At 42.6% G+C, this 12,928-nt stretch overlaps 1 protein-coding gene, 1 long non-coding RNA gene and 2 other non-coding genes across 9 annotated transcripts in view; 1 reads left to right on the top strand and 3 right to left on the bottom strand.

The window, feature by feature from the left end:
• Nucleotides 1–257: 257 nt before the first annotated feature.
• LOC148429839 (uncharacterized) lies at nucleotides 258–9,062 on the top strand. 4 transcript variants are annotated; one of them, XR_015866102.1, is made up of 3 exons: nucleotides 258–383; nucleotides 6,462–6,605; nucleotides 7,510–9,062. It is a non-coding gene; the product is annotated as an uncharacterized LOC148429839 (long non-coding RNA). The 4 variants fall into 4 exon arrangements; XR_015866103.1 differs by lacking the exon at nucleotides 258–383 and adding an exon at nucleotides 6,349–6,381; XR_015866101.1 differs by lacking the exon at nucleotides 258–383 and having other exon boundaries at nucleotides 6,381–6,605.
• On the bottom strand, nucleotides 473–545 carry trnav-aac (transfer RNA valine (anticodon AAC)). Its single transcript has one exon. It is a non-coding gene; the product is annotated as a tRNA-Val (tRNA).
• On the bottom strand, nucleotides 849–921 carry trnav-cac (transfer RNA valine (anticodon CAC)). The gene has a single exon. It is a non-coding gene; the product is annotated as a tRNA-Val (tRNA).
• Nucleotides 8,280–12,928, bottom strand: part of fam222aa (family with sequence similarity 222 member Aa) — a 56,810-nt gene continuing 52,161 nt past the window's right edge. For all 3 annotated transcript variants that reach the window (XM_088419059.1, XM_088419062.1, XM_088419065.1), the window contains exon 3: nucleotides 8,280–12,309. In XM_088419059.1, the coding sequence (XP_088275185.1) occupies nucleotides 10,829–12,309 (1,481 nt within the window). In that variant the 3' untranslated portion in view covers nucleotides 8,280–10,828. The remainder of the gene's footprint in view (nucleotides 12,310–12,928) is intronic.

Here is a 12,928-nt window from a genome sequence, read left to right as displayed (position 1 = left end):
TTAAAACCCTTGCGGGTTAGAACCAACATCACTATGAATCATAAAATATTGACATTACTATTAATCATACAACATTTAAAGTTTTTCATTTATCACAAAATTAAATATTACAGTAAATAGACCATAGATATTTTCTGCAAATTGCTAAGAAACTGTCAATTTTCAACACCTACCATGCATGTTTTTGGAATGTGGTAAGGAACGGAGAGGACCCACGCGAGCACGGGGGGAGCATGCCAATGCAACACAGGAAGGCCGGTGCGAGCTGGAATAGAAACTGAGACTTCTGAACTGAGAGGGACACGTGCAACCTCTCTTCCTTCATTTATATACCCACCACCTCCCCATGCCATTCAATTGGGTTGAAAGCAAGTTCGTCAAAGGTACAAACCAGCATTACATTGAGTATATTTATATAACAACAGATTTCGATGTGCCTGTGATTTTGTGTGACAAGTTTTAAAAAATATTGTGTTTCCGCCCGGTTTCGAACCGGGGACCTTTCGCGTGTTAGGCGAACGTGATAACCACTACACTACGGAAACCCGTATTCAATCGCGATTCAATTTAATATTTCTTGAATGTTTATGATGCAGGATCGTCAGGAAAATTACGATAGGTTTAGCAGGGTTTGTCACAGCCACATACATCACAACCGCCTGGTGGTGGCAGCAGGTCATTTCATTCAACAGGATTTTCGATAGTCATACACTGAACATAATTTTAAGTGCCCTTTAAAGTACCCACATATTATTGTTTGTGTATGTGTGTGGTTGAATGTAACAGGACAAATGCTTACGGAGAAAAAAAAAATATATATATATAGTGTATATAAAATAAACAAAACGTGTTTCCGCCCGGTTTCGAACCGGGGACCTTTCGCGTGTGAGGCGAACGTGATAACCACTACACTACGGAAACATATACACTAGGTAATAGAATTGTTTAGTTAATGGTAGCCCTGTCATTGGCATCCCGATTGTTTTAGTCAGCGATGATTGTTAAAATGTTATGCACTAATTTGAATTGTGTATATGTACATGGACAGAACTAATGCTAAACAAAGCAAAATGCCAATTTCAAGTTTAGTTTCAGGTTTAGACAAGCAAGTCGTGAGTCACGCTAAAAGGACCCATTCCTGATTTAAAGGCATTTAGCTCGATCACCACACTAGTATTATTCAGTAGAACTATCTTCTGCATGGAGTTTTTTTTTTAAAGTAATAAGTAGTGCGCACCTGAGTATAGCAGACAAATGCAGCGGAACGATCTTGTTGTGATGCAGTTCTTGGCTTACGTCTTTTGGCACCTTGTCATTGGATAGATTCATATAAATCACATACCGTATTTTTTCGGCCATTTCCCGTCTCTTAGATATTTGCTTTTCATTGTTTTTATTTATTTTTTTGTATTTATATTTCCGCTTATGTGTTCTATACAAAATATGTATGTATGTGCAAGGTAATAGAAAAAATCCCTTTGATTTCATGCAGTTCAAAGAAAATGCTAGATTAGGATACGTATTGGGGACAAAAAAAGGAAGCTATTTTGCTTTTCACTTACACTTACGCTACTTTTGGTTGCTCTTGGACTTGATGGGAGGTAGACACAAGACTATTAACCATTTTTGCGTATTGGGCTGTCAAGGCCAGTTGTTTGACACTTAAAAGCCAAACATGTTTTCAAGACAGAGATGCACTTTTTTTGTTTGTTTTTTGTTGGTTTCTCATATGAGTACAATATCAGTGTCTAGTATTTGTTACGTATCCTTTTTTTTTTTCATTAAAAACAGCCGTCTTTAAAGTCCATCTCATGGGCAGTACCACGCAATGTCTGTGTGCACGCCACCTAGCAAGAGGGCGATTAGCTATTGTTTCTCGATGATCAAACCCTGTTTGGTTACAATAAATCTTGTAGCACATTTAAGTGTGCTAAGCCATGCCACATCTTGAAGCCACTTATTTTCTTTTTCTTTAGCAAGCAGAAGAAAGTTTACTCACAGCGAGTGGACGACTGAGTGTATTCTTATGGCATTTTAAATTATTGTGAACGACGTGGATTATAAAGAGAGATTACCACCAAATTGTCTCATTTCATTATGAAACGTTCTTGCTTGAAAAAAAAAGGGTTAGGGTTAAAAAAAAAAGCACAGTCGTGCAACTGACTGCTTACAAATTCAAATACATCTGCGAAGCTAATTAGAGCACACACTTTATTATTATTATTATTATTATTATTATTATTATTATTATTATTATTATTATTAACAATAATGATAATATCAGCAATAATAATAATAATTATTATTATTATTATTATTGTTGTTGTTGTTGTTGTTCTTCTTTTAATTAACAGAGACGTATCAACAAATTTTCTCCACAAGTGTAGTTAGTGTTTGTTGTATTTATGCTAGATTGAGCTGTGGAGATCACGACATGTCTTTGGGCGCGACACTGTCGTCATCTTGTGGTCACTAAGAGAAATGCTCTGGGACAACTTCCGGCAAGCCAAACTAAACGATTGAGGCGTTTTCCTAATCGACCTCCTTATCGCGTACTACATTATGTTTTTGTTTTAGAGATAACAATTGACAATCAAACGTAGACGTTTTCTTCCTCGTTCCAAACAACAAATGTAAAAATAAAATCAACACGTGTACACATTTTGGTGTTTATTAAAAAGAAAAGCAAATGAGCCATTTATCTATTTATAATATCAATCTATTTTTAAATATATATTTCCGAAACATCGAGTTTTGACATGGACTTATGAACAGCAGCTGAGTGTGGTTTCAAATCGCATATGTCAATGTTCGATGCATCTCCTTACAAATAAATTTATAACAAGAAGCACACCTTTAAAATACTTTTCTGCCAAACCACGCTTGACCACACTGTAACACCTGGACGGTAATTACCAGCTTTTGCCTTCTTAATGAAAGCACATGCTCGAAACCATTTATGCAGCACTCCAATGCCTTTCACATTTAATTATTACACCTCACTTTTCTTCTTCTTCTTTTTCTTTTAAGCGTGTTGCAAAGGTGATTCTCACTCAGATAACTAGGGGCAGACCCTGGAGCCCCCAAGCCCACTCCACTTGCTCTCATCTCTCCTTCTCTCTCTTAGGCCGCAGTGCTGAAGGACACGCAGGGAATCTCTTGCCACCTCAGAAGAGAAGAGGCTAATCCTCTTTGCCCCAACTTTAACTGGGCCACTAATCCTGCAGGTTTATCTAAGCAGCAAGCACCTAGTGCTGCTGACAAGTTGGCCTGCCCTCATCTCTGCAGCCCCTTAAGTAGGCCAGGCCTCGGTCCTGCAAGTATCACTGTCAGCAACTCTGGAGATGCATGCTTGCACAGGAAACGTGTGCACTTAACAAAATACTGTATGTGGGCTACCAATGTGTCTGGACCAATAGGTTGGAATAATGTTGGCTGTGTGTGTGTGTGTGTGTGGTAGACTCTCAAACTGCAAATAAGGGAAAGCTGATGTAAGCTCAGCAACTGGCAGCACAACTTGTTCAGCCATTGTCCAGCTAGTTAAGCTTTAAGGTGTTTAGGCTGATAAGTAGCACACAGATTCTTCGCTGGGATTCAGCCAACTCATTTATGCACGGCACGATGCTGCTGACCGCTCAGCTCGTCCGATGCACTTTCCACCGCCTGAGCACCGGAATCCTGCACTAAATTCAAGCAGACAACTCGCCGAGCAGCCCAGCTTTAATTTTCTTTATGCTGAAATAATTTGCTTGAAATACTTCCCATGATCCCTCGTGAAATATTACACCCAGGTGCGGTATTTCTAAATTGAATGAGCAATCACCGTGAGCGCCGGGAGACCAAAAGCCACAGACATATTGCTTGCCTAGCCTGTGAGATGACCTTTCAGTTCATCAGAGATGAAACAAGGTCACTGAACCCAAAATGATTCAGGGTGTCTAAAGTGACAGGCGAGGGCACGGTGGCGTCGCGGTGTCAGTCTTCTGCCGGGCCTCCGTCGGCATTTCTCATGATTTATTGTTAAATTGCCAGGGAGTCAATGTGGCGTGCAGGTGAATGAGTTTTGCTAATAAGAGAAGCATTTCTGCTTCACAGAACTCTTTTTCTGTTTGAGTGAGCGTGCATGAAATCAGTGTGCAGTCTCCCAGTAACGCACGCTTTGGTGGCGGAGGCGGCCTCATCAGTCTCCAGCTTATCTGATGTTTTTAGGTGGGTGGAGAGCTTGCAAGTGAGGAGACAAAAGAGGGAAAATTATAAATAATAGTTCTGGATGATAACCGCGTTGTTTGAACAGGAAATGTTGATACAATCAAATATTGTCACCATAAATGCCAGACTATTTCAACATAGTTATAATTTGGCTTTTGTGTTTAGGCGTTTAATTAGCGTATTTCATAAGCTGCAGTTTTTATGCCCTTTCAAAAAACAGGAATGCATTAATAAGAGCTACATTAAAAGTACTGTACTGCATATAATGCCTATTATTTTTGTTTATTCGGAAACATGTTTAATTTGACAATGTTAATTGTTGGGTTTATTGTAGGGCTTGCGGTTTGCAGGGGTATAGAAATGGGCTGTATCATACAAAGAGCTGATTCCGATATTTCAAATGATCAGGATCATTATCAGACTTCTGTTGAGCTTGCTGATGAGCTTACCATTTGAATCAGGTGTGTTGCGGAAAGACACCTGGAAAACATGCAGGATACTGGCCCTCGAGGACCGAGTTCGGCCCCCCTGGCTTAAGATGGTTTTTTGAGGTAATTGAATACTCAAGTAATGGATTACTTTAGGCAGTTGGGCAGTTGTGTTTGTCATGGGAAGTGTAATTGTTGTAAAATAAGATTTTTTTTTCAGACACTTTGATTCATTTGGTTATTTTTATCTGTTTTAGGAAAAATAATTAACAGTTGTTGAAAGTTTATTTATATTGTTCTTTTCCTTTCTTCATCATCAGTGCTTCGAGTGAGGGGCGCGCAAAATGTTTTCCCGGTGCACCATCCATTGCACGCATAGGGACTTAGCTTTTCTTGGCCTCAGCGCTTAGACCGCTTTCACCAAATCCTAATACAAGCTCATACAGAGAATTTGAGTATGCCTCCTGTCTTATTGTAATCATTTAAGATGGGCTAAATAAAAACTCTGCATCCATCTTGTGTTAAACCCTGTAGGCTACCATTAGCAACGCCGGAAGGTGAAAAGGGTCATGTGAGGAGCGGGATTGTGGAGGCCAACATATGGTGGAAATGTGTGCCCTAATATGCTTACCTAGTTACCTTCATTACAGTCGAGAAAGCAAAACAAAGACGGAGCGTTCAACTAATCAGAGGCCCACATACAAGTCATTTGCTTTATTCACTTATGTCAAACAGTAATGCATAAGCGAGGAGGAGAGGTCCAATGGATAGCAAACTTCAACATTTCAGTCCTGAGATTGACAAAAAGCAGGGAACAGAGGACATCTCTGGGTTGGAGGTGGGTGAGGGGGGCTGCGTGGCAGTTTGAGCAAATCCAAGATGACGCTTGTGGCGAGATTAGGAGGAAATTGCACAACTGCGGAAGAAAAGGTAAGCAATCATTGGGATGCTTGGCGGCATAGGCACATTGAAAAGTTGAAACGACCCTGCAAGTGAAAGATTTTTTACAGATTTGTTTCCTATTAACACTTCTTATTTTGTCCAAGATGTATCACTTCCAAAAAAAAAGGGGTATTCTTTTACATGTTTCCATCCGGTGCAGAAACAAACATAAACACATCGATGCAGGGAGAACAATAAGAGCGATGCTTTATTTCCCATTTCCATATATATTATTTTCTCAAGGTTGCTGTACCCTCAGACTTGGACATTGTTGGTTGCAACAGCCCTGTCTGCCCGGAGGAACATTCCACACAAACAATAAAGGAAACAGGAGGGAAGAGGGAAAAAAACAGACTTTTATATTTGGATAGGATATAAACATCTACATAAAACTATTTGGAGGCAATAAGCTTCTTCAGCTGAACCTATATAGCTGTGATGCTCAAGATATAGAACATCTTAATCTCCTGCTGGAGGGGCTTTCAAGGCGAGTTTGTGATTTATGTGCTCATCTATTATTGTACTTTGTACAGCACTTGAAAAAAAATTAAGTCATATTGGATGGGTGGGGGCACATATTTTGCTATACAAGCATGTGAATTATTGATTTAAGTATTTTCTTGCGGCTGTATGACTTTATCTGCTTCTGCCAGTAATAGACATTGAGAAGGGGTGTTAGGAAGGCGCCCTAGAGGCCCAAATGCTACCCTCCCCCGACAACACACACACACACACACACACACACACACACACACACAGACTTTACCACGTACAGGCAGGGGCAGCGCCAAGACTCGACAGAGTGAGCAGCTGCCGTTGTTTTCTTCAACGCTGCGTCCCTTATGGCCCTCTTGTTTTTAACTGGCCTCGCTTTCTTCTCAGGTGCATTAAATGTAGCAGGACCTTTGCGCCGAGTAAAGGTCTTGATGGGATTTACGAAAGGATCTTTACAAGCGGCGTAAGTCAATTTCTCTCCACGCTGCCCTCAGGCCATCCTGGCGAGCGTCTCGCTGCCCTTGAAAACAGGTTAGCAGTCGATAACTTTTATAGATCTAAATGTCCTCATTCACATGGTGCTCACATCTGTCCTTTCCTGGGCAGCGTAATTGGCTTCCAGCATTTAAAATTTAATTGATTTACTCAAATGTGATACATTGAGGCACAATATGTCTTCCAGGATGCTTTCAGTGGAGCTTGCATTTGAATATGAGGCCGCTGAGCTGAGCCAAGGAGGGGCATCTGATAACGGCACCATGCAGGAACATAGCAATTATCCTGATTACTGATGCTTCGAGGCTATTCTGACCCCAAAATCCCTCCCCGTATCTCGCTCCGCTCTGAGATCTGTCACATTGCACGGGCGCCCCTTCAGCCAAGCGGGGAGTAACCATGTATAATCCAACAGAAAACAAATCCCCCCGCCCCGATCAAACACAGCCGGCTTTCAAAGCGGGCCGACGGGCCCGGGCGCCACAGTGCGCTGCTGAGGCCCTCTGAGACGCAGCTGAGACTGGACTTTAGGACCCCCCCCCCCCCATCTCTCCCCTCCGACCCCGCTGTCCTCCCCTTCATTGCCGGGCAGTCACAACCTTCAGTTTGTTTTAAGTACCGCTGAACCCTGTTGGCCTCGGACAGGCGGGTGGATAATGACATGCCATATGCCACTCTGCCTCTGCAGCTGAGTGAGCCATGCGTGGATCAGCTCAGGCACAAATCAATTTCAAATTTAATTCTATTATCCTAATATGGCCTAAGCCTGCATGGCCCAAATTGGGAAGCTGGGTTACAGCATGCCCAAGATGCATCTCATCAAAGGGACCTTGTTAATGGAGTCACAAATAACGACAAGTACTTTCGTTTCATAGAAATGCATATTGAATCGACAAAGTCTTTCCTCTCTAATTACTGTACGCCTCTCTGTACCTTACAGGAAATCCATTCCTACTTGGATAGGGTTTGATTTCAGCCCTCCGAACGACTGAATGCTCTCCACTGGTGCTGTCACCCAATACTCCCATTAGCTGAGAGGACGGCTGCCCCGGACCTCCGCTGGTGGGAAAGGCCAGACATCAGAATCTCCACCGCCTCAAGTGTTAGCTCTTGACTTCGACGTCATGTGACAGGGTTTAATGCTCGGATGCAGAAGCCAAACGCAGGGGATTTAGGGGCGGGATGTATCTGTAAATCTGTCAAAATATTTCTACAAGACAGAAAATATAGCAGAATCAGACCGCGGCTGGGGTATTAAGCTGTTGAAACAACAAGATTTTTTTTCTTTTTATTGGAATGTTGAAGAGGCTTACTGTGCAAAATATAAGCCAAGGGCTTGGTGTTCTTTAGGCTCTCAGGACCCCATTGAAAATAGGAGGTATAAAAAGACAATTTAATCACAATTTACGCAACTTTAACCGCCAATGTTCAAATACTATTTCCTTTTTTTTAATTTGGGGGTGATGTGGATCCATCGTATTGTCAGGATTTATATACATTTTCTTGCGGTTACTATTAAGTACAGTTTGTGCATTCCTCTAGAGTTAAAGAAGACAACTTTAAAGTTACTTTCCTCTCCTTGTTGACAACAAAAGGTTTAACATCACTTGTCAAATATCTGCTTGAGGTCCCACACGGTCCAACTTCCCGCTGACATTTCAGTCTAGAAAATAATGACAGACGTCAAAGCCAAGATGTGGCCTTTGGATATATTCTTAAAGAAATTTATTTTACACCTCAAAACAAAAAGGATAGGGATTAGGGATGTTGGTACATTGGGAATGTATTGACAACTGTAGTTTACATTTTTTTTTTTTTTTTTTTGGTGTAAGCTCAGAGAAAAAAAATGTTCATACAGTCATAATAATTGCACTTCATAAATCTAGACTGATGCCAGTATTTCCCCGCAACAAAGCTCCGGCTCTCGCTTTATTTAATAAATTGAATTTAGCATTGAAATTCCACTGACAAAAGAAATGCTAATCAAGACCGCAGGTCTGCTGCACTGATCCAATTTTTCTCTTTCACTTGAATCCCACAAGGCAATAACACATCGCAGTAATTTAAGTGCAGTACATTCAAGGGAATCTCACAGTCATAATAAATATTTCACCGCTCTGAATCATCTGGTTAAAACTAGCCCGGGCTAAATGCTTCCCAACCAGGGGCTGAAATGAATACGGAGAAGCAATGACCCTTGTCTCATTTCATCTGATGCCAGAAGAGAGCAAACGACTGTTTTTTTTGTTTTGTTTTGTTTTTTACGAAGTAGGACTGACTCCCTTCTGTCCTGGCTTCTTCTATCACTATGATGACACCTGACAGAGAAGGCAGATGGACACTTACACACATAGCAAGGACACACTGCGTCTTCCATGAAAAATGAGACGAGATCAGCAAAATAATTTCTGTACATTACTTAGATATGATTTTATGGGGACTGTGTTTGAATCCTTCAAATGACACATGGGAAAATAAAAGTCCGAAACTTTTTGAAGAGCTAAAATATGTGCATGGCTACACACATACCCACACACGCACACACATACTCGTGTTAAGTACACGTACATGTATCGTTACGTCAATAAGCTCGCGATTCACATTTTTTACTGTAACAATTCCTTTTCTGTGTCTTCTGTTCTCTTTAAATAAGCAATTTATTGTTGTGAAGGAGCATAAGGGGGACACAGAAAAGAAAATGATGAGAAAAAAATATATATATTTAGATTTTCGAAAAAATAAAATTAATTTAAACAATATTCAATCAAATACATTTAAATAAAAATAAAAGTTTTGAGTATTATGAAAACGCCCATGTCACTATCACAATGAACAGGCCAATGTCATAATTATTTGTTAACTTGGTTGACAGTCAAAAAGAAATGTTACTTACATTACTCTTACCCTATAACTTTATTCTCATAATATACTCATTTCTTTTCTGTGTAGGCCCGACACTCCTTCGAAATTGCACAGGGTGGTTGAAAAGTCACTTGGCATTAAAAATACCTTTTGGACTTTTTAGTCTCGCTGAAAACATTTATTAAATGGACAGCACAAATGGGTATTTCATATCATCTAATTTCCTCAATGTCTCCGTTATTTGTTTCCCAGATGGCCACGTTGGCCTGTTGTTTTCAATGCCACTTGTGCTTCCTGCATGATGCAGATTTAATTTCGGTTTCCCTGATAATAAAAAACATATAACATTAAATTAAAACTAAAATATGCAGTTAGAATATGGGTTACATCAACAATTTTCAACGCCTTACTTTTCACCCACCGTGTGAATTCCAGTGTTGGTTAGGAAAACAAGCTCCCACAACGCAGGTTCTTACAGAACCAAAGCAGTGACGATGCATCAAAACAGGACATAAGAAACTGCACATTTGCTTGAAAAGGAATATTGAAATCATTCAAAAGCAAGTGGAAAGAACCAAGCATCAGAGACACTTTCCCCGTAGCAGCCGATGCATATAATATACCTACAAATATATAAAACAACATAAAATAGGTTCAAGTTTTCAAGTTTCTTAAATACATATCCAAACTACCCAATTCAAAACTTCAAAGTTAACAAGATTCAAGCAGTGCAATTTATGTATCAATCATAACAGCAATAATCATTAATAATGTACTAATTCCTTTCCTAATCAGACTTGATGATTCTTGGGCAGAACATTAGAGTCCTGGCTATAATTTCACTAAGACCGTCTTCATCCATCTGTGTGTGGGTTTGGATGTGAAGAGCAGCCATAGACTTTGGTCCTCTGAAGACCATAGATTTCAGTGGAAACCTACACAGTAGCTTCTGTCTTGACAGTCTCAGTATTTGAAGTGGGGGTACAAGTGGCATATGCGCTCCGTGTCAAGCTATGATTCAAACAGAAACAACGAAAACAAAATAAAAGAGAGAGATAAAAAATTCAGGCAAGTAAATCATCCGCAACGTTAAAGGAAAGAGAACGACAAATCAATGCAAACTTCCAATTGGCAAACTGCACAATGGATCATGAGGAGAATGTTAAAATCCCTCTTCTCCCCGACTTTCAATCACTACTGCCTTTTCTTATTTGGAATTCTCGGAGCCTGGCTGGAAACCACCACAGATTGGGTCGCACAACAGGTCAACAGCTCTTCTCGCTAAGCTCGCGCACCCGTTAAAGCAGGCCTTCACCCTCACAAAACCGGATCTGTCCTTCCGACTTGAGATTTTCTTGACAAACTCACGAGGTGATTCTTGTGATTCTGTCACGCCTCTATCTGTAAACGGGGAGGCGGATGTGCGCGTGCTGGTGGTCCAACAGACGTGGCACCGACACGGTCTCGTAGCCTTTGCCGAGCATCTGCTCCTTAATGCAGGGCGGGTGGATGTCGTTGATAAGGTATTCCAGAGACTGCAAGCTGCTGCTTAACACCGACGTGTTGCACAAAGTCTTGCTGGGCAAGCTGCAGCACAGAGGACCGCCGCTGTCGATGGCGGGGTGATGATGATGGTGGTGGTGGTGGTGGTGATGGTGGTGATAGGGATGGTGCGGGTAGCCCACTTCCCTGTGGCCCGTGGTGGACCCGCCCGTGGAGGAAACCAGAAGCTCCTGGGGGTTGTAGCAGTCACTATCAGGCGTCACGAGGACACTGTTCCACGGGGGGGCAAAGTATTGACCCACTGAGAAATTCCCGTGCATGCCCATGCAGTTCAATGGGGAGGAGCTGACTTTGTCCAGCCCGCCTCCACCGCTGGCGCTGGCTGTCAAGTGGTAAGGTCTGGACGAGGACGAGGAGACTTGCCCTGCCACGATGCCGCCGATGGGAATGCAGCTTTCGGGGGACTTGCTGATGGCCCCTCCCCCTCCGCTGCCGCCGCTGTACATTCGTAGCACTGCCTGTTGCTGCTGCTGCTGCTGCTGCTGCTGCTGTTGCTGCTGTTGCTTCTGCCAGAGGATGTAGTCCATGCCGTCCGCGTAAATCCCGCTTTTGACCGCCTCCGTGTTTGGAGCCGGCAGCCCTGGACCCGTGTACACCATGTTAGCCTGTGGGCCAATTCCCACCACGTAACCGCCACCTGAGGAGCTAGAGGAGACCCCCATGACAGCGGTGCCCTGCTTGGAGGGACTGGAATTGGAGGGAGGGGCCCCTTGACACACCTGCTGCAGAGCCTGTGCTTGGCAATGCTGGTTGATCTGGTAAATGATGCTCTGGATGGAGGGGAGGTTGGACTGTGCGGGGAGAGCTAGGCCGCGCCCCCCATTTACAGGAATCACCGAGCCAGCTACGGTGACATTGGGGGGCACTGACAAGCCGGGCCCCTCCGGAGGCTTTGCGGGCCCAGTTTGATATCCCATCTGGCTGGGGCCAGGGACTAAAGTGCTATTGCTAGGTGGGTACGGGGCAACGGCAATGTGGGCGGGAGAGAGCTTAGTCCGTCTGCCTTCGGAGCTCTTGAGAACACCTTTTGATGAGACAAAAGTGGAGGTGGATGATGAGGAAGGGGAGGACGAGGACTTGACAATGGCAAGTAGGCCGTGGTAGCCCCCCGTGTGGAAGTGTGGATAAGGGCTGTAGCGCTGGCCAGTGGTATCATATCCATTTACAGTCCGGTTAAGGTGCTTGTGCTGGGGAACCCTGATGTTGGTCGGGAAGATCTTGATGGACAGAGGGCTGTTGGCTGTCTTCTGAGCATAGGCATCAAGTTCTGCCGCGGTGGGGTAGCGAGGGGAATGTGTAGGCACCACCAGGTCACCTGCGGGTCAGAAAGAGTGGAAGGAATGAGTGCTATCACTTTCATTTTTTCATTTCACTTTCATTTTCATTTCTGAAGGTGACGGCCAGAGATATCTTAGCACCTAGACAAAAACAACACCATTTCCCTATTCAGGATTGTTGTTAAATCGCAAGTCTCCTCCATTAGAGGGCTCTTTTTTTTCCTCCATCTAATTATAACTCCCTAGCCAAGCCGATCTTTTTAAAAACTCTTCTGTCGAAAGCCTGGAACCTTAGGCGATGTTAAATCTGTGCATTGTAAAATTAATTCAGACTTTCTTTAGCAATGAATTAGGTTAGCCTTGGAAACTAAGCAGGGAGGGAGGGGATCAAAGCTTGTTTAATTGGAATGGCACATTTGAGAATTCTAAGTGGTTCAGTCCAGTATCTATGAACGGGCCCCTTTCTCACCTCAATGGTGTGTGATTCAGGTAAATGACATCGGCTAGGCACAACTTTATGGACATATAAGATCCAGTACAAAAGCTGGATAAAAAAAAAAAAGAAAAAAAAATCTACTTCCCACAAATTATCCACAATGATGAATTGTGATTGTAACATGGAGTGGTGTATGTTTGTTCTGTAACACGCAAAGAGCT

The sequence above is a fragment of the Hippichthys cyanospilos genome, chromosome 1 (genome assembly GCF_059441005.1).
Source record: "Hippichthys cyanospilos isolate Australia breed blue-spotted pipefish chromosome 1, RoL_Hcya_1.0, whole genome shotgun sequence".
Lineage (NCBI taxonomy): Eukaryota > Metazoa > Chordata > Actinopteri > Syngnathiformes > Syngnathidae > Hippichthys > Hippichthys cyanospilos.
The sequence above is the reverse complement of the archived record's forward strand: the minus strand, read 5'-3'. Positions and strand labels throughout refer to the sequence as shown.